This window comes from Branchiostoma lanceolatum, chromosome 16 (assembly GCF_035083965.1).
Source record: "Branchiostoma lanceolatum isolate klBraLanc5 chromosome 16, klBraLanc5.hap2, whole genome shotgun sequence".
Lineage (NCBI taxonomy): Eukaryota > Metazoa > Chordata > Leptocardii > Amphioxiformes > Branchiostomatidae > Branchiostoma > Branchiostoma lanceolatum.
This window is the reverse complement of record NC_089737.1, coordinates 5,770,777-5,791,994: the sequence shown is the minus strand read 5'-3', so window position 1 is coordinate 5,791,994 and position 21,218 is coordinate 5,770,777. Positions and strand designations below refer to the sequence as shown.

The 21,218-nt window shown below is 37.5% G+C and overlaps 1 protein-coding gene across 1 annotated transcript; it reads left to right on the top strand.

Annotated features, from left to right (window-relative positions):
- The first annotated feature begins 397 nt into the window (after positions 1 to 397).
- Positions 398 to 19,583, top strand: LOC136422173 (alpha-mannosidase 2C1-like). The gene is made up of 28 exons (XM_066409818.1): positions 398 to 498; positions 981 to 1,106; positions 1,740 to 1,836; positions 2,043 to 2,143; positions 3,004 to 3,181; positions 3,874 to 4,063; positions 4,694 to 4,800; positions 5,400 to 5,510; positions 6,504 to 6,596; positions 7,629 to 7,745; positions 9,849 to 9,944; positions 10,396 to 10,487; positions 10,746 to 10,799; positions 11,110 to 11,236; positions 11,650 to 11,747; positions 12,020 to 12,144; positions 12,313 to 12,374; positions 12,504 to 12,645; positions 13,225 to 13,316; positions 14,142 to 14,230; positions 14,702 to 14,806; positions 15,467 to 15,623; positions 16,311 to 16,454; positions 16,889 to 16,998; positions 17,306 to 17,385; positions 17,900 to 18,048; positions 18,579 to 18,682; positions 19,087 to 19,583. Exons 1-28 carry the CDS (start codon positions 404 to 406, stop codon positions 19,196 to 19,198), a joined length of 3,153 nt encoding a protein of 1,050 aa, XP_066265915.1. The 5' UTR covers positions 398 to 403; the 3' UTR covers positions 19,199 to 19,583.
- Positions 19,584 to 21,218: the final 1,635 nt, after the last annotated feature.

Below are 21,218 nucleotides of genomic sequence, written 5' to 3'. Positions count from 1 at the left end.
GGCATGCCCCTACTCTTTTCGAAAGGTGTGGTGGGTTCTTTTACGTGCGCGGGGTGTGGCTCTCCCCAAACACGGGACCTCCATTTAACGTCCTATCCGAGGGACGTCCCTAACCCTAGATGAGTTAGGTACTCATTTACACCTGAGCGAAGTGAGGAAAGTTGTGTTAAGTGCCTTTCCCAAGGGCACAATGTCGGGGCGCAAGTTCGGACATGTCTCTGAGCACAACCCAGGATTCGATCCTGGGTCCCATCGTTTGACAGCCGCGCGCTCTACCACTTGCGTCACACGACCTCAAAGGAGATGCCGAGTCCTCACAGGCTCCATAGGTCGCAAACTGCAAAGTGTTTCTAAATGAATTAAGTAGATTGCTTAATTAATCCCTAAATGTACTGTCCTCAGCATGGCAGTGGTGGTAAAGAATCGCAGGGCAACTCTGGAGCGGGTGGAGAAGTTTATATCCAACATCTACTTCACTGATGTCAACCTCAGAGGAAGGTGAGTTAGTCACATACAATTATTAGATAAATTAACAAATAGATAAACAATTGTTTTTTTAAATTGTTTATTTGTCTATTAATTGAGCTTCATGTAATATAGACTAATGCATATTTAATATGATCATGAAATCATGATCTTGGTGGCTCAAATTTGTTCCAACTTAGTTCATTCTTTCTTTCCAAGAGTTCCGTACTAGTAATGTTTCTTGAGTCCCTGACCTCAACCTAAACATCCCTTGTAACTTAATTGATATAAGTCTGTTCGTCAATATAAGGTAGAAATACATGCAAAGCTTCTTTGGTTCCCCAATGTTACTGTTGCTAGATGCCATGTAAGCACAAAAATGTGTAGCTATGATACGTTTTTAGATGGCTGATTATAAGTAAACTCATCTATATGTGTAGAGCTATGAGGTTTTTAATCAAGCTCTATAGTTTTTATTTCAAAAACTTATTCTTTTTTTTATTTCTGGACCCCAGACTCTACCCCCATAAGGCCCCGGTGACGTCCCTCCACCACCACTGTACCGCAGACAGGATCAGGTATGACCAGGCCATCAGCAGGGACTTCAAACCCACGCAGGTCGGACACAGCTTCGGGAAAACGTAAGTTTGTTTGTCAGAGTAAAAGTCCATCTAATTTGGCCCTGTACAACGGGGTGTTGCAATGAAATAAGATAAAGCGATGGTTCCCTTTGCACAATTGCCTCAATAGCTTTGTACAATTTGTATATAACTGTTTGTGACATGTATTTTTGTAATCATTTTAAAATGTAAGCGAGCCATCTGAAATTCAGGTTGATTTTGTTTATTCACCCTGCTTTTGATATTCGCTTTTTTGTGATTACAATAAAACATAATGAAACATAATTTAATGGTGTAGTTAACTACATATGTTAATGCCCTCTGTTGGTCAATATTGAACTTAAGTCCTATACGCATCAACCCTATAGAGAGCATTGTCTATGGCTAAACAGTCCTATAAGAAAATGACAGTCTCTGTCACAAAAAGTACATCTGTGAGCTGATTCAGTTCAGTCTCCGAGTTCCAAAGTTCTTTTCTGCAGATCCACTTTTCTGTACATGTATGTATCTTTTCTGTATGCTTAAATACGCTTTTCTTCTGTTTACTACTTGTGTGCTTCTTAAGTTCTTCTTTTATATTGTAGTTTCCCCTCACTAACTCATCATTACTGTTATTTGAATATTCATTATCTAGGATGTTGGTATGTATTTCAGATGGAGCACACACTGGTTCAAGGTCGAGCTGGATATACCTAAGGACTGGGAGGGGTCAGAGGTCAGGTTCATCTGGGATTCTGGATCAGAGGCCATGGTGAGTGGGGTCATAGTTCACAGTTTACCAGACTTTGGCCATTATACTTTCTTATAAAGATTTGTGAACTCTTTCGTTTTACTTTTCTAATTCGTAACAAGACATGAGCAAGTGTCGAAAGTTACATTAAGTCTAGTCGATGATGCAAGTTTATGATGTAAATGAAGGATATATACTAGTACTAAATGCTTGACGACTGTTGCTAGGTGTGGCAGGACCGTGAACCAATCCAGGGTCTCGCAGGAGACACCTACTCTAGGACAGACTTCATCTTAACTAAGAGGCTGGACAAGGCACAACCTCACCAGTAAATGATATTCACATTTTTGCTTTGTTTTGTTTTGTTTGAATATTTAGTTTGTGAACCTTTCTGAAAGGTTACTAGTTGGATGATGAAAGTATGTACAATGTAGTATGTTGAGATTCTAATCTGTATCCATTGATGCCACTAATGGAGGCAGTATCATAATGTTCATGTACTGCACTGTGATGTAGGTGTGTGTGTGTGTGTGTGTGTGTGTTAGGGTTAGGATGGCACGTAAAAGAACCCAACACAGGCTGCAACACACAATGATTAAGAAGAGTTAGGGTGACCAGATATGCTTGGTTATAGAAAGTGAACCGTAGCAAAGCCACATTGCACTATCAACTACCAAAAAAAGCATTACAATTTGTCTCAAACATCATTATACTTTGAGTTTGACATAAGAAGAAAAAGAAGAAGGGGGGAGGGAAAGACTTGTTCTCGGTAATTTTGAAGTTTATAACTGATGTAACATGACGAAAAAGCTCTAAAAGATCACTTTTGATACTCTTCAGGCATTGTTGCACTGTTTTAGATTGGAATTTTTAGAAAGTACAATGTGATCATGCAATTTTTTTCTTCGCCCTCCCTTACCAGTGTGACCCTGTATGTAGAGATGGCAGCTAACGGTATTTATATAAAATACAATTTCATAATGCTATTTTTACTCCCTCCTCCCTTACCAGTGTAACCCTGTATGTAGAGATGGCAGCTAACGGTATTTATATAAAATACAATTTCATAATGCTATTTTTACTCCCTCCTCCCTTACCAGTGTAACCCTGTATGTAGAGATGGCAGCTAACGGTATTTATATAAAATACAATTTCATAATGCTATTTTTTCTCCCCCTCCCTTACCAGTGTGACCCTGTATGTAGAGATGGCAGCTAACGGCATGTTTGGAGCAGGTGGGGGGACCATGATCAGTGCTCCTGACCCCAACAGGACCTTCACACTGTCCCGAGCAGAGTTAGCCGTGTTAGACAGGGACGTCTACAACCTACTTATGGACTTTGAAGTCATCATTGATATGGCAAAGGTATACGTATGCATATATTTTCTAAGTAGTTTGTGGTAGCGGGCAAATTAGTACAATGTAAATTAGTTTTTGCAGTCTTATGGTTGAAAAAATTCTGTAGTACATTTTATTTAGTAATACAAATTTAAAGAGAGTTCTGACATATTTGCAGTGTTGTGAATTTGTGGTGATGGCACCACAAAAAACTGACAATAAAACCAAAGCAAAAGTTTTATGATTTGCAGTGTACAATTGCATTGTCCGCATAGACATGGACTTTACTAGAATAAGGGCCTCAGTGAGCTCAAACCTTTATCAATTCTGTATACCTCCTTGAATGGGAGTCAAGGGCTAAGCCTTTTTTGAAAGAAGCCCTTAGAAAGACCACTAAGATGATTAACTCAGTTAATTCAACTGGATTACAAAATGAAAATGCCAGATGTTTCTGATATCCATCCGACATCTTTCATCAGTGAACGAAAAAAGTAAACTTGAAAAAGAATTTGAAACATTTGAAACATCTGTTATTCTCATACTGTAATCCAGTTGAACAGATTGAATTGAAATACTATTTTTGACAATTTATTGACAGACTGTCGCATAAACATTGGCTGTTATGTTAATAATATATGTTGGTTGTGTGTTAAGAACCTAATGTTATCCACTGATTCTCAAACCCGATGAAATTTTTCGCGGCTGTTGCCATCTTGTAGCACATCTCCGAGGAAAACCAGCGTAGTTACCAGGCTCTGTACACAGCCAACCAGATGGTGAATGTGTGTGACGTCAGGGACAAGTCCACGTACGCGCGGGCCAGGGAGATCGCTCGCAACTTCCTGTCACAGCGGAACGGCGACTCGCAACACGTCATACATGCCATGGGACACTGCCATATCGATTCTGGTGGGGATTTCTTTTAAACTTATCATTTAAAGAATAAAATTTTCATCCTAAGTTTGCAGACACCTTATCACATCTTAATAATTTTTCTGTCTCCTTTCTGAAACTATGTACAATTTCAGATTTTGACTTAAATTGATAAATGGGAGATATAGATTAGACATGGATCTATTTCATTACCCCAAAATTATTTGTATCCCGTATAATTTTTTTGCAAGAATGAAATTTTGTACAGTGAGTGAATTTTGACCATTTTCATTCAGTTGTCAGTTGTAAATTGTTTGATCCCATTTGCAAAACTTTGACCTTACTGTGAACCTAAACAAAGTTTGTTTAAGTTCATGTGGATAATTTCCAGACATGTAAAAGTAATCTTTTGTAAAAGTATGACTTAAGTACCTCTGAACAATGAAATTTCACAAATCTGAATGTTTCTATGTTGCACCTGGTCCAGTAGTTTAAAGAAGAACAAAACCATTTTTCACATAGCAAAATTATGAAAAGTTGTTATGATATATCGAAATATGGATAATTTTGGTTTCAACTTTGTTTTCAGATATTAAGCCTCTATATAGCCATTTCTTTTGCCATGTACCTTGCGATTAAAGTACACCTTGTTTTCCCATGATGCAGCCTGGTTGTGGCCTTATGCGGAGACCATCAGGAAATGTGGTAGAAGCTGGGCGTCGACCATCAGACTCATGGAGGAGTACCCAGAATTCACCTTCACATGCTCGCAGGTAAGACTCCTGATATGCTTTATATACTGGCAGGATTCTCTACAGTTAATCTTGTAATCACGGTACAAATGTAGAACAGGACACATTCCAGTCACACTTTAAAATTTCTAACACTCCCTTCCCACTTAGAGGCTGCAAATGCCGAGCGATTAATAGGCAACCACAGGGAAATTTCACAGGGTACTAAGTGAATTTCATAGCAGAAGAACACATTTTAAAAAAATTTTGTGTTTGTTGTCTTTTATGTATTTTCTATCACATTCAAATGATAAAATCAAGCACCACACAAGTCCTATTTTGGTCACTCAATGGTCGCACAGCAATCCTTGTCCTAAGTGGGAAGGGGACCTAAACAGTTTTTTAAGTATTTGAATTTAGATGCAGGCCTATCTTACAATTTACATGTTACATATTGCTGTATGTTTACTAACAAGTTCAAATACAAGGCTGAGATGTCCTTTCAAGTCTTCAATTGTCAATTGATGTGGAATTTTAAAGCCAACTGATGGTAAACAGACACTTGATTCTATTCATGTTTAATTTGTATTGTATTTGATATGCTGAAAGAAACTTATAAAAAGCACTTTTGCCACCCATAGGCCCAACAGTTTGCCTGGGTGAAGCAACACTACCCTACTCTATACCAGAAGATCCAGGCTCGAGTAGCAGAGGGCAAGTTCATTCCTGTAGGGGGGACATGGGTGGAGATGGTGAGTTGATAAATGAAGTCAGACAATTAAGGGTGGGGGTGTGAAAAAAATATTGTTTTTAGTCCTTCCGTTTAAATTTCACTTGAATTGAAATTTGTTCCTTTTTTATGTATTTTAAGAAGATTTTGTGAATTTTAAGACATTAAAGATTTTTAAACAAGATTCAGTAAAACATCAAAAAGTTTCCCCTTTCAACATAATGGAAGGGTCTAAAGGGTGTGTTATGGCGTCATAACACATGGGCAATGGAGGCTTCTGATTGATCGACGACATCTGGCTATGTGATAATGTGTCTTTAATTGGGCTTAAAACTGATATCTAAGCACCTAACCTACAAATTTAGGAGCACGGAAAACATTTTGGTTGCTTGACATGAAATAAAGTGGAATGTCAACAGAACCAAGTTACAAACTTTAAGTTACTACTTGCTTGAATCTGAAATTCAATAGCTAACTTCAAAATTTGAAATAAATGATACAACAAAAGTTTAATTAGTACTTCTTCTGACACCTAAATGTAATGAATATGCTGTATACTAGACATAAGGCCACACCAATTTAATTTCTTGGTTAACAGATTTTTTTTAAATGTTAGCAAAAAAAATCATGAAAACAGAAGGCTGGGGTGAAAACTTGCACCTGACCCTGTTCACTCCCTGAAACTGTGTGCACCAAAGTACAAACTTTCCTCTGAGATTCTGTTTTCCTGTTGATTTTCCAATCTAGCATTTTTTTTTAAATTCCGTTAACCAAGAAATTAGAATGGTGTGGCCTAAGTGTACAATTTATAGTTTCTTAGCATTTTTTAATTCTACACATTGTCAAATATATAGATGCACAAGTGCTTCCACATTCAAGATTGGGGGAACAAGTGCATACACACTCGGCATTTTGAGTTCTGTTTTTGTATGGTTTGCTGATTTCCATATCTTAGCCATTTCAGTTCTGGTTTATTCTCTTATGATGTATTTTTTGTTTTTTAATCTATTTGCAGGATGGTAACATTCCCAGTGGTGAGGCATTTGTAAGACAGTTCTTGTTTGGTCAGAAGTTCTTTAAGAAGGAGTTTGGAGCCTACTGCAAGGAGGTAAGTCACTGTGACTACTGTAAATTCATTTCACAATGTGCACTTTTATTTTGCAGGAAAGATAAGGAGTTTTTCATTTTTTTATTAATTTTTGGTTGAAACAATTCTGTCGTACATATTAAGTACTATAAGGCCACACCAATTTAATTTCTTGGTTAACAGATTTTTATTTTCAATTTTAGCAACAAAAAAATCATGAAAACAGAAGGCTGGGGTGAAAAATTGCACCCGACCCTGTTCACTCCCTGATACTGTGTGCACCAAAGTAAAAACATTCCTCTGAGATTCTGTTTTCATGTTGTTTTTCCAATCTAGCATTTTTTTATTTTTTTTTTATTCTGTTAACCAAGAAAATAAATTGGTGTGGCCTAATGGAGATGGTTTTGCTGTGCCATGAATTTGTGGTAGTAACCATCGCGAAAAATTCAAAAATAAAACCGCCATGAAAGTTTCACAATTTACAGTGTCCTGTATGCAGGTTTTAGAAATGCAAAACTGAAAAATTGATGATTTGGGTAATATGGTTTACTACAGCGTTGAACTGCCTATGTGCTGCCTGCTTTTGATAGCCTGGAGTCCAACCTTCTTAGCTTTAGTCTGCTACCAAAGATCCTTTCCTAGTGGACTATAGCTAAGAAGGCTGGACTCCAGGCTAGGCCTTTGGTTACTTTTTAGTCATCACAATGTGACAGTCAGTATAAAGTACTAATAAGTCCACACCATTTTAATTTCTTGGTTAACGTAATTTAAGAAAAATGCTAGATTGGAAAATCAACATGAAAACAGAATCTCTGAGGAAAGATTTTACTTTGGTGCACACAGTTTCAGGGAGTGAACAGGGTCAGGTGCAAGTTTTCACCCCAGCCTTTTGTTTTCATGATTTTTTGTTGTTGCTAAAATTTAAAAAAAAAATCCGTTAACCAAGAAATTAAATTGGTGTGGCCTAATGGTAGACTAATATTATATAGATTATCATTAATGCTACCTATGATAATGCATCAGCAAAATCTTTCTCTTTCACAACTTCCCTAGTTCTGGCTACCTGACACATTTGGGTACAGTGCACAGTTACCTCAGATCATGGCAGGAGCCAGAATACACCGCTTCCTCACTCAGAAACTCAGCTGGAGTCTCGTCAACAAGTTTCCTGTAAGTTTTCTATTTGTCTCAGCATGCAACACTGTTTTTTTTTAACAAGGAAGAGTAACCAAGTTGAACCCTGATAATTTTGCCTTTTTTTGTAAGTTCATGTTAACAATATTGTTTTTGTGGTCTATTTGTTTTGTTGATGAGAGAGGATCATTGTTCTTAAGTATCTTCAGACAAGTCATGATGCATCTCTTAATTTGCATCAATTGATAGTTTGGACATTTTCCTTGTTTTTTCATAGATGAGATGTTTATGGAATGCATGAAGAAATAATTACACTTTTCTTGTTCCCGATTTTTACACAAACTAATTTGCAAAAGTCGACTCAAATGTGTTGTGCCCAGCTGTGTCCTAATGATCGTTGATGCCAAGTTATCAACGCTATAGAGAAAACATTTATTCTATTACCTTCCCAGAGTGATACAAGCTACTTAGGTGATAATCATTGTGCCTGATGATAAAGTAGTACCTGTCACTTACATGTAACTGACAATCAATTTGCCTGATGACAAATTAGTGCAGAAGCTGTTATAGTCTAGTTTTAACATTATAACAATGATTTACCTTACTAGATTTTATTTGGGTTTATAAGGCTCAAAACTGAATTCTGTCACCTCACCCTTTAACTAACCAGCACCACACCTTCCGTTGGGTTGGGCTTGACGGTACGGGGGTCTTGTCTCACTTTCCACCTGGTGACTCCTACCACCTGGAGGGGCAGGTGCAAGATGTAAGTCTGGAATTCACCTGTCAGAAACACCTGGTCATAGGCAGGTGATAGAAGAGAAAGCTGTCTTGTGCTCAAGTGCAGTGGGACCAGTTTTTCAGGGGTGCATGAATTCTATGAGAGTTGTAAAAATTCTATGAAATTGGTATGAATTTCATGAAAAATGCAGAGAGCACTATGCAAAAAGTATGAATTTTACAAAAAACAGACAATTTTGATGCAAATGGTCCAATCGGCTCATTGGGAGAATGTGTTTTTCTCAGTGTTTTTATCGGCTTGTACAAAAACAAGATACATTGATCAGCTCTTTACACTGCACGAAATGGCCTCGTATCCCGGCGTATACGTACAGGGATTCCTCCGGAAATATTCCATATCCCGGTGCGGATTTAGCGTATCCGTAAGTTATAACGGATACGCTAAATCCGCACCGGGATATGGAATATTTCCGGAGGAATCCCTGTACGTATACGCAGGGATACGAGGCCATTTCGTGCAGTGTTAGCTTCACTTACATGTAGCTTCTCTCTTGGATATGCCATCTGCATGGTATTTTGTCACGTGATCCAGACAATATATTAATGGTTTTGATAAAAATCTGTTTTTCATAAGATTTGTACATTTTTGCATAGTGCACACTTGAAAAAGAAATGCGTTTTCCACAAAATTTGTAGAAATTTCATAAATGCTTCGGCACTCATGTTTTTGTGGCCAACACGAAATCAAATGTGTTATTGCCTTCACTCTTTACTAACTTGCACCACACCTTCTGGTGGGAGGGGCTTGACGGTACGGCAGTCCTCTCGCACTTCCCACCCGCTGACTCCTATGAAACGGAGGCTAAGGTTGAAGATGTAAGTCTGTAGCACACCTGTCGGGCACACCTGGTCTTAGGCAGGTGAAAGTATCCTGTCCTAGGTGGAAGTACCATGGGACTTTCTTGTACCTGAAATTCAAAAATAGACTAAGATTTTGTTTTCAGAGCACTTTCAAATTGTCTGTGAATAACACACTTAGTCTTCATCAAGTGATACATAAAGTGCAATTTCTATTGTCAACATTTTTTTGCTTGGTAAAGTAGGAGAAACTCAAAATGTTATACAGTGTATTTATGTAAATGTACAGATATACACTGTATAGGTCCTGATTTTTGGTAATCATAACTTGAATATGAGTTTTGTAAAACTTCTTCTTACTTGTCTAGTTTTTTAAAACCAAAGTTAGCAGCAGAGAAAGGGTTAAAACCTACAACGGAAAGTTGAAACAACAACCACTGCACTTTTAGCACCAAAGACAGCATCCCTTCAATAACCAGCCTGAACCAATGGTGTAACATATAACAATAATCAATGGCTAACAGATGCTTGTACCATCAGCACCACATGTTTTACTGGGAGGGTTTGGATGGTAGCAGGTGCCTGGCACACTTTCCACCAGCCGACAGCTATGGCACAGAGGCAAAAGCAGAGGATGTGAGAAATTTGACAATATATATAGTCTTCTCTCTTTGTGTTGCATGCTTTCTGTTGGGGTTACTAATGTTTTAGACTTTGATATGTTTTGCAATATCTTAGACATTCTATATTGTTTCTAAGCTAAAGATTTCTTTATCCTTTTTAAGACAATCTTTATATCAATAGTTGTCAGTCTTGTTTCTTGCATTGGATGTCTAAACAGCTGCATAGAGAAATATATTTTATGATAGTAGAAATGTGAAAGAACCTGATATCAAGTTTGATCTTAATACTAAAAATGCCTCTATTTGCATGCTGGTTGAATTTGCTAATAGGTAAACAACATAGGTATGGATACTAAAATATAGTTTACCTGTTTACCTTCAGGTCAATCACTTCAGATCTCCTGTCATTTTCTTGCCTTTATACATGTTATTGCATGTTATTGTTTTCAATCTTTGTCTCACAGCTTCTGAAGACAGCCAAGAACCACAAAGACAAAGGCAGAGTGAACAGCAGTGTGCTGTTGTATGGTCATGGGGATGGAGGGGGAGGGCCTACGTAAGTCCACACATACGATAAAATCATACCAAATGATAGTGACAGACATGTTATGCTTCATGCGTAATTCACTACAGGTCTTCTATACCAGGGTTTATCTTAATGGATTCAAATAGCAAATCTAAGAACATTGACATGTCACATTATACATATAGGACAGTACATGAAAAAATGCCTATATGATAGTAAATTTAAAGCAAATATGTCTCAAATTCCTGTAATATTCTTCTGATATAACTGCTTCATGATGTTTTGTAGGGAAGACATGTTGGAGAGACTGAGAAGGCTGACAGACGTAGACGGGCTGCCCAGGTCAGTTCAATTCACGATTTGTTGGTACTCTAGTCGTGGAGACAAAAAGAATGGAAGAGTTGTCACCTCTGGCTTGTCATTTACTGTAAATGCAGAAATGTTCAAGGCGTTTTTTATGTTTGCGGTTTTCGTGCTGAACTCTTTACCGCGAATTCAAAACCACTGAGAACGCTCCATTTTTCCTACCACAAAGTTAAATCCCCGCGAACATTTCTGCATTACAGTAGTATTACACAGTCACTTAAATACTTAGATACTGTTTTAAATACATGTAATAACGTTATATCTATTGTTTTTGACCATTCCTTAGAGTTGCCATGTCCAGTCCAGACAAGTTCTTCAGCCAGGTTGAGCGGGAGGAGAGCAGTAACCTGTGCACCTGGGTGGGAGAGTTGTACCTGGAACTGCACCAGGGGACATTCACTACACAAGCACAGGTGGGGAGGGTGTGTGTGTGTTTGTATGTATGTATGTATGTGTTTGGGTGTGTATGAGAGTGTGTATGTTTACATGTAATAACTATGTGTGTGTGTTTGCATGCATGCATGTATATGTCTGTGTGTTTGTGTGTTTGTGTGTGTGTGTGTGTGTGTGTGTGTGTGTGTGTGTGTGTGTGCGTTTTTGTATGCGTGTGTGTCTGTGTGTGTGTGTGTGTGTGTGTGTGTGTGCGTGTGCGTGCATATGTAGGCATACTTAAGCTTGGGGTTTGATAATTGTATACAGGCTTGCAATGTGTTAACATCAAAATGTTAGAGGTGAAGGACTGAAGCAAAGGAGCAGGCAACATACCAAAGTGTTGAAATTACAGAGGGATAAGATAATTGCAGTTGTTTTGTTTTGTTTATTTCAGATCAAGAAAGGAAACAGACAGTGTGAGTTTTTGTTCCACAACATAGAACTGCTGGCAACACTGGCCTGGACTGTGACCAGGGGCAAGGACACAGACAAGTGAAACTCATTAATTGCTGAGTTTATAATCATAACTTTTGGATGCTTATTTGTGATGTAACTTTCCTTTGTTGCACAGGTCACAATTGTGCAACTTATGATATTTGTTCAAGACACAATGACAGTCATTTCTATCAACAGATTGTCATGCAGTGTAAAGGAAAACACAATTTTTTAAAGTCATATGATCATATAACAATGTATGATCACTTAGTGTGCATCAATCAGATGAATTTTAATTTCTGGTTTTTATCCATGCTGTCTTCATCTAGGTATTTGTACCCATCTGAGCCCCTGTCCCACATGTGGAGGTTGTTCCTGTTGAACCAGTTCCATGATGTATTACCAGGCAGCTGTATCAAGGCTGTAGTGGACGATGCACTACAGTACTATCAAGGTAACTCACATCCATGTCCTGAAAATTACATAACTTCTAAAAGCAAATTGATTGCTACAGGAATATAAATATACATAGTTTCCTCAGGTTAGTGAATCATTGTCTAAGAACTGGTCATTTGACATTAGATATACTATATCTTATCTTCTTTCATCTTGTGTCAATCAGAGATTCAGACCTCTGGGTGCAAACTGCTTGGAGAAGCCACAGAGAGACTACTTTGTGCAAAGGTTGGTTGTTGTATCAAAATTGGCTTCTGTAAATATCTTCGTTTGAATAAAGAACCTTGTTACATGTATATATGTGTAAGTTGTACTTCTTTTGTCAGCATTGGAAAATACTGTTTGTGCCATTGCCAGCCCTCAACTAGTGTTCCCGGGGCAGTCAACACACTGTCCTGGGACAGAGAGGAGCTGTTGGAAATCCCAGCAGGCCTTGCTGCAAAGATGATGATTGACAGTTCTGTGCCACAACAGGAGTTGGAGGATGGAACCGTGCTAGGTCAGTTGTAGATTACAGAAACTTGGTGACTTAACCTGACGTACTGTGATAGTATGTCAGCTATAGTCATTAAGTTTCTATATGTTTGTTATAAATGGAACAACTATGTAGTGGTTGTGCTGTAATATGTATCTGCAACAATTGCTGAAAGACTTTGCAAAGAATTGTCATACCAAAGACTTTATAAAAATGGTACATACTTCTGAAACAGTATGGAAGTTAAACACACTTCACTGCCAGTGGACTAGCCCCCTGATACAGTGATTGCACCACAGTGTGGCCCAGGGCTATGAAACAGAGATGGGCACCGCCCTATACATCAATAATGGTGTGGGAGGATTTTTTTAAAGAATTACAGCAGTTTGTCCAATGATACCGGTGACTGTTTGTCCCAAAACGTCACACATGTTGACATATATAATTGTCAACAATACACATTACACAAACGTATCTTTTATCTAGAGATCACACCCCTCCGTAACTGTGCTTATCGATATGAGATGTCATTCTGGCCACATCAACAAACATTGATGTATCTTAAATTCTGACACTCCTTTAATGTGTTTTTTCCTATTCCAGTCTGTGCCAGCTGCCCCAGTATGGGCTATGCTGCTCTAGAGGCCCCTGAAGCAGATCTGTGGCCTGTGTCTGTGTCAGTGGATGAACATCAGGTACATAAACAACCTTTAATTAAACTTAATCACAAAGAAATATCTGCTTGAAAATGACCAATGTTACTGATTTTATGTGGCATCTTGTGGCGCAATCGGTAGGATGTTTTGCCTAGAACCGAGAGGTCCTGGGTTTGAAACCCCGATATGCCCCGATGTTGTGCCCTTGGGAACGGCACTTTACCCGACTTTCCTCACTCCACCCACGTGTAAATGGGTACCTGACTTAGGTGGGGGATGGTCGTATTGAGGTCACTTGAAGTGTGGAGCAAATATGTATCTGTTGTGTATTACTAAGTATGTGATTGTAAACCCTGCAGCAATTCAGCACTGGCTGCCATTGTACCGGAAATTTCTGACCAATAAACTGATGTTAGGATCTATATTGAAGTGTAGACCTTATCCAACATATATGTAGTTACTACAGATATTTTCCACTTTGAAGAAAATCATTCATGAAAACTCTTCATGTCTCTAGCATGCAGCACACATCACCTACTGTAAATCACTTTAATATAGCAGCAGGAAAATATAATAGCGGTTTGGGAAAATGGAGTAGGTCACGGCACTTAAATTTAACAGTGGGAACAAACAGTACTGTATTAGTGATCAAATATTTGCAATGATGACATTTTAGCTGTTGACTAATGACCATTAAATCAGCTAAGATTAAGTTACAGTTAAGAAATCAAGAGTAACTGAGTGTATGTAGTCTTCTCTGAAGTGATGAAGATTAAATTCTGTCTCTTGTGTTTTTGTCCAGAAATCTTCTTTTTTTTTCAAAGACACTATCTAACAGATGCTATCTTTTATGTGCATTTGTAGGGATCTGTAGTGCTTGAGAACGGGTACATCTCTGCATCCATAGACTACATGGGGAGGGTGACGTCACTAGGAGTTCTAGAAACAGGAAGGTAATGCACATCAACCATATACCATCTTCAACTTTAAAGACAGCATCTATTTCAAAATGGAAAGGGAATATCATCCAAAAGGAGTATTAGTTTGTCTTCCTTCTTTAAATCTCAAAATAGTCACGGTTTTCTTTTCTCTGTGACCTCTGCACTCAAATTCATGACACTGTGAATATGCATTTCTGATATACAACAAATGTAGCACTACTCAGTACTGTACTACAGAATGGTTTCAGCCACAAATTTGAAACACAGTGAAAAGATACTTTTTTGCTTTTATTATGAAGGCTCCATGTAGACAGTATATTGACAAAATTAACACTTAAAATATTTTGATTTCAGGTAAAGAACCATAACTACAAGACCAAGTTGCCTCTGTTGAATAGATGGATACCATTACATGTGTATGATAGTTCTTTTGAAAATTAAAAGAACATTGTCACATACATGATGAAAACTTTAATGTTGCAGAGAGGCAATCGCCCCGGGTTGTCTTGGTAACCAGTTTGTGTTGTTTGACGACATCCCCCTGTACTGGGATGCCTGGGATGTCATGGACTACCACCTGGAAACAAGGTAAAGTGTCCATCTGGAAATATGGTACCGTAAAAATCCTAATATGTATGTACTAATTGCAGTTACTTACATGACTTCTTGGTAATTGTTTTCTTATGATACACATACTGAAGTCCTAGACGCAAGTGCCTCTACTCAGGAGTGCACCGGAATATCAGCACCAAGTACAGATGCTATATTAAAGAAAGACAGCATTTAATGCTTCCCTATCCTGGAGAATTTTGATTATAAACGCATACAAGGGTGAAGACATAAATTCCTGGCTTGTAGAAACAGACGTGATCTAATCACCATTATTTCAGCACTAGGGACAGATGCTATTCATAAACGACCTCTAATGCTTCTCTGTCCTGCAAACTAGAAGAGCATAACTTAACACAAATGAAAAATAGGCTGTAGTAAGGAGAAAAGGTGTGAACTGCAAGAGTCATATTTAGGCCTTCTCTATGGCACAACTTTTCCATGAATGTCTTTTTTTTGTTGTTGAAAATTTGTTATTCAGTTTTTTCTGCCTTTAACATTTAGCACACTGAAGTAGCCATTTGGTAACCAATTCTTAATTGGATATAGAGTTAGGCAGCAGGGAGAAGGTTAAGAAATCTGTTGCATAATGTTGTAATACAATTCCTCACATTAACTAGACATACATTATCCCTTTAGGAAGCCCCTGACAGATGTCTCGCAGCAGGTGCACATAGCGGAGAGCGGTCCCCTGCGTGCAGCTGTCCAGGTGCAGATCCCCATCAGTGATGTCAGCTACATCAAACAGACCATCACTCTGGACACAGGCAGTCTGGAGCTCAGGTTTCACACGCAGGTGGCCATCTGTGATTTTTTTATTGTCAGAGATTTTAATGTAAATTCGTTTACATTTGCATTACTTTTATTTCATGGCAGGAGTGAAAAGTGTTTTTCGCTGTGTTTAAAATTTGCTTTTGAAACAATTCTGTAGTTGTACAAGGAAGAATTTACAATAAAGAGGTCACCGCAAAAAAATACAAAAATGAAACCGCCGCAAAAGTTTTGGGATTTGCAGTATTTGTTGATTCCCACAGACACTTCCTTGGCACTTTTGTACCATTTGATATTTAAAAAATGATTGTAACATGAGAGTTCAAAAGTGAGAGTGCATAAGATTATGGAAAAGATTCAACTTTTTTCCCATCACCCCAAAATAGATACGCTAGATATCATGAGTTAATTTTCTTGAGTTGAAAAAAAGTTGATTCTTTTCTGCCCTAGGTTAAATTTGTGTCTCATCTGAAAAATTATGAATGTATATTCTAAACTGATTACATTTTGTACATTAATTATTAATGGCAAAGAAATTGCTGCTTGATGAATTCATATAATTCAGGTCTTGCAGTTTGGAGATTTTTTTAAAGATGTTGTTTGTAAAAATATTTAGAATTCATAAAAATCTGGGTTGACTTGTTCTTTATTATTGACTTGTTCTATATTATTACTGTATTGTTCACTGACAGATCAGTGTGTTTTTATTTAGGTTGAGTGGCATGAGAATCGTAAGTTCTTGAAGGTGGAGTTCCCGTTGCACGTGCGTACTACAGAGGCCACCTACGAGACAGCATTTGGGCACCTGCGTAGACCCACACACCAGAACACATCATGGGACTGGGCACGATACGAGGTGAGGAAATCACAGCTATGTCATTACGTTGTATTTACTTGTTGCCATCATTTGAAAAAAAATCCATTGCTGCAACACTTGTTGCCAAATGTTGCACAGCAGATGTGCAAGTGAGAAATGTTCATTAAGCCTACAAAGTAAGATGTAAATTACTTCAAAGTATTTGTTTGTTGGCACAAAAATTTCAAGGATCTATTGGATACATTGAAGAATAAAATGTTCTTTTTTATAGATGTTAATGATCAGTAATCATAAAATTCATGGCAAAATACAAACTTACAAAACGTTCATATTACATATTAGAAACACAGGGAATAATCTGAAACGAGTTGCTTTTTAACATGTGGTTTGAAGACAAATTGCTTATACATTTGTACCTATGTAATAAAGCTGCAATGTTTGAAGCTAATCAATTTGAGCTTTTTCTTTCCCAGGTTTGTGGCCATAAGTGGGCTGACCTGTCTGAGTACAACTTTGGAGTGGCCCTGATGAACGACTGCAAGTACGGCCACTGTGCACAGGGTAACGTCATCAGGCTATCTCTGTAAGTATAGCAGTTACCGTTTGTTGGTTTGTGCATCGCTAAAATGTGATCATTGGTTAGCTGCATTGTACAACCAGTCAAAGAAAAAGCTGTCCATCACAATTAGCAGTTCAACCAATGAGAGAATGGCAATTAGTGGCTAGACCAATGATATGAGGTTTTACCCAATATTGTTTTGTTTTTTTAAGTGATGGTACATGTAGGTGACAAAAACTGGAAATGATTAGATTTTGAGCCCTCTAGCGACTTCCCTGGCTACTGCAGCGGAACTTCCAGTTTTGATATCTTGTTGTTTGTGGTCTTCTAGCCTGAAGTCTCCCAAGGCCCCTGACAGCGAGGCAGACATGGGACACCACACCTTCACCTATGCCATCATGCCTCACATGGGTAAGGGACATTTCAACAAATCAGTTGTCTGCACATGATTTCAGTTTCAGACTGATGCCATTCCTGCTACCTTACCTTCCAAGAATAAACACTTTTGATGCCAGTAGGTAGCTTTAACAGGCGAAAGGTTAATTAGTAATTACAAATAAATGGAAGGTGTTACTTTTTGAGGTAGTGTTTTTACATTTAAATTCTTGTTCTCAATGTATGCTGGTTTGAGCTATGGATATCTTTATAAATGTACAACTAAAGCATTTACTACATTTACCGGTACCTATATTATTTCTTTATACCTGTAAAGTTTAACACCTTGAAACAGGGATGGGGCTGATTGAAAAACCAGTGTTTGTTCAAAATTTAGGAAAATTTAGAAGAGTTATTGACACCAAAAAAAAGTCAAAACAGTTACACTTTGATATAGGGATGGTACTGTTTGAAAAGCCAATGTTTGTTAGATACAGGAAATCATTGACACCAAGACAACAGTTTTGTTAATTTTGACCCTTGACCTTAGGAACGTTCCAAGATGCGGGGGTGATCCAGGCTGCCTACAGCCTGAACCAGCCCCTCCTGCCTGCACAGCTGCCAGCTGACACGGACAGCAGAAGTCACAGCTTCTTCACCGTCAGCAACCCTGCTGTCATCCTGGAGACTGTCAAGAAGGTGATGAACAGCTTTCTTGTAGATTTAAATGTTGTGCGCTCTCCTGTAGTTTTGAATCTTAATTTTTGGTCAGAAAGTTGTTAGACAAATCCTGACCTATACAGCCTGTAGCTTTGTAACCTAATGTACATGTTCATATGTTGTTGTTCTTTTCAGTAAATTTCTTCTATTTCATCAAAGGAATTAGGAAATAATGTGCCTTTTGCATTTGCAAAGTGGTTCTATATACTGTATATATAGGTGGGCATGGGCATATTGGTAAAATATGTTTTATTCTTTTTCAGATGGAATTTGGTAATCTTTTGCATGTTGTTTTTGTCAACAGCAATACACATGTACATGTGTAGCTGTTCTTTGCACCACGCTGTATAGTTCGGCAACATTTTGTCCAAAGCCAACAAAGTCAAACTATATTGAGAAATTATTGAAATTATATCTCCATGTTGGTTTGTTTATTCATTTTACCAGAGGGATACATATCACCTAAAAGGCTTTATTCAAGGTGCCCTTGTACTGTTTGCCTTTTTCAGGCAGAAGATGTGGACAATGCCATTGTTCTGAGGCTGTATGAGTCCTGTGGTGGTCATGGGACAACTGCACTGTCCTCTACACTACCTATCACCAGGGTGGACAGGTGGGTGCTGTCAATTAGTTCTTCAACCAATGGGACAATTAGCCTGTTAATTAATCAATTATGTGCAGCAATTGTTTTTGAACTGCCGCTTGATTTGTCCATTGGCCTGTAGCATGGATTATTATAAAGCTGTAAGATTGATGTTCAGTATTAGGAACAGGTTATGATTAAATTTCATCACTTTAGATAATGTGACACTGAACCAAATAATGTAGACATCATTATAACAACATTCATGTAGAGAATGGGAAAACTTTGTCTTTAACAGCTGCTTTTCTATCCAATTCATTCACACATAGTGATAATTATTCAATAGCATATTGATGGTTTTGAATCCCCCTACATTAATTTTTTTCGTTTTCATTGGAAGCAGATTGTGAAGATGATTTTCTTTCCTATTGCAGGTGTAACCTGTTGGAGGAAGTGGACAGTAGCTCTGCCCTACAGTGGGAGGGGGGCAGTGTGCAGCTGTCTTTTACACCTTTCCAGATTATTACATTACTGGCATATCTGTAAACACACACCTGTGATCCTAGACTCAAGTGCAAGCACAAGTAAACACTTAGATACATACACACACATGAACACATGCAGGCAAACACACTCATACACACACAGTCATACACACAGAAACACACACACACACTCATACACACAGAAACACACGCATACGAGCACACACAAATATGGTGCACACAGACAGACAGACACACACACAAACACACACACACGCAAACACACACAGACACCTGCTTATACACTCAGACATTTACACCTGTACTCATTTTCAGTAGCAACACTATAAGTGAAATTAATAATACATTTCTACACCGTAACGAACAACCACAAAAAATTGTTCCTCTGGTTTTAGAAATGTCAGCTAACAAAAAATAACCAATTAAATCAGTGGAATACGACAAAACTATGCACTTTTGACTAAAAAATGTTCCCAAAAAAAGAGAGTACCAAAATAAAAACAGGTGCTGACCTTGGTGCTGAATTGCTTTCCCATGGGCATTCTATATCAACCATCAAGGTCACTGCATTTGTGTGACAAGATTTATTTTCATTTTAATCTATTGTTTCACAAAGTTCTTTCTCAAATTGTTATCAGCTCCAAAGAAAAGACCTTTGTATTCTGACTGTTTCAAAATCTTGACTTTATTTCATGAGTAATGACATTGAACCAAAGAATGTATATTTACCTCAGGGGTAGTATGCCGTCCTTATTTTATAACATATAAAACCAATGGAATAAGAGACCAGTACAACGTCTGACTGTTTCAAAATTTTATCCAGTTGCTTGAGTAACTATTTTTGGCGGACCTTTATAGTCATAGAAATTATTAAACAATTTTTTTCTGTCTTTTTTTCTATGAAAAATGCATTTGATGCGAATGACAGGTGACAGTATAATTGCAGTGATTCTGCTAATTTGTCCCTAGACTCAGTTTAAGTACTAAGGGTAGAACCAGGTGCATGTTACTGCCACTAGCAAGTGGTGCTATTCAGAAAAAATGTCACATAACATTGCAGTCTTTATGAGAATGTATTTTAGAACCCAACTTATTAATGATATGCAGATACTTTTCTATCATAATTGATGGTTTTGCATAATCCCATGACAATATCGCTCAGCCGTTGTGACCTTAAAGCATTTTAATTTGTCAAACTTGTAGAGTCCATTCCAAGTCACCGCGAGGGTTGTTATTGTCATAATTTAGAACTATTTTCAAGTTATTGTTATTATTTGTGTAAGAGATTTGATACTTTTGAAATATTTTGAATGTGATTTCAACTTTCTAAATATTTCTTAAGTTTTCTAAAACTTTAGAAATATTCATGATGTAGAATATGATATTTACAATGTTTTCTAAATAATGGTAACAGCATTCTACCATTATTTACAATCTTTTACAATTTCTTACCATTTTCTACCATTATTTGTAACATCTCTATAAATAGGTCAGAGGGCTGGGAAGAAAGTAATTCACACATCCTTGCAAAGTATAGGGAAGAATGCTTTCCACAAAGGACCGAGCGGTGTCCTGCAGTGAAGTCTAAAGATGTACAAAGGCAGACAGAAGGGCCAGATTAGCACCTACTTTTATGGGGGCAATCACCATTCTACCATTGTTAACCATTTTCTACCATTTCTTGTTAATATTTCTAAAAGTTAAATAATCACATAGATGTTTAGAAATCATTACAAATAAAGAGGTTTTTGTGCAGTTACTTTCAAAATATTTCTAAATTATCTAATTAAATTCAAATAAATTCATATTTTTGTATTTGATCTTTTAGAAAAATTTAGAACTATTGTCAGTCAGATATTCTTTTATTAGAAATTTTTCAAAATGATTACAAATATTATTATAAAACCCTCGCGGTGACTCGGAATGGACTCTAAATAGATAAAAACATTGCAATAAAATATGCAAAATTTTATGTCGAATTTGTCATTAATTGTGTAACGTGTTGCAAAATGCTGTAAATTTTAAAGTAACATAAACGGTTGTAAAATTATGCTACTATA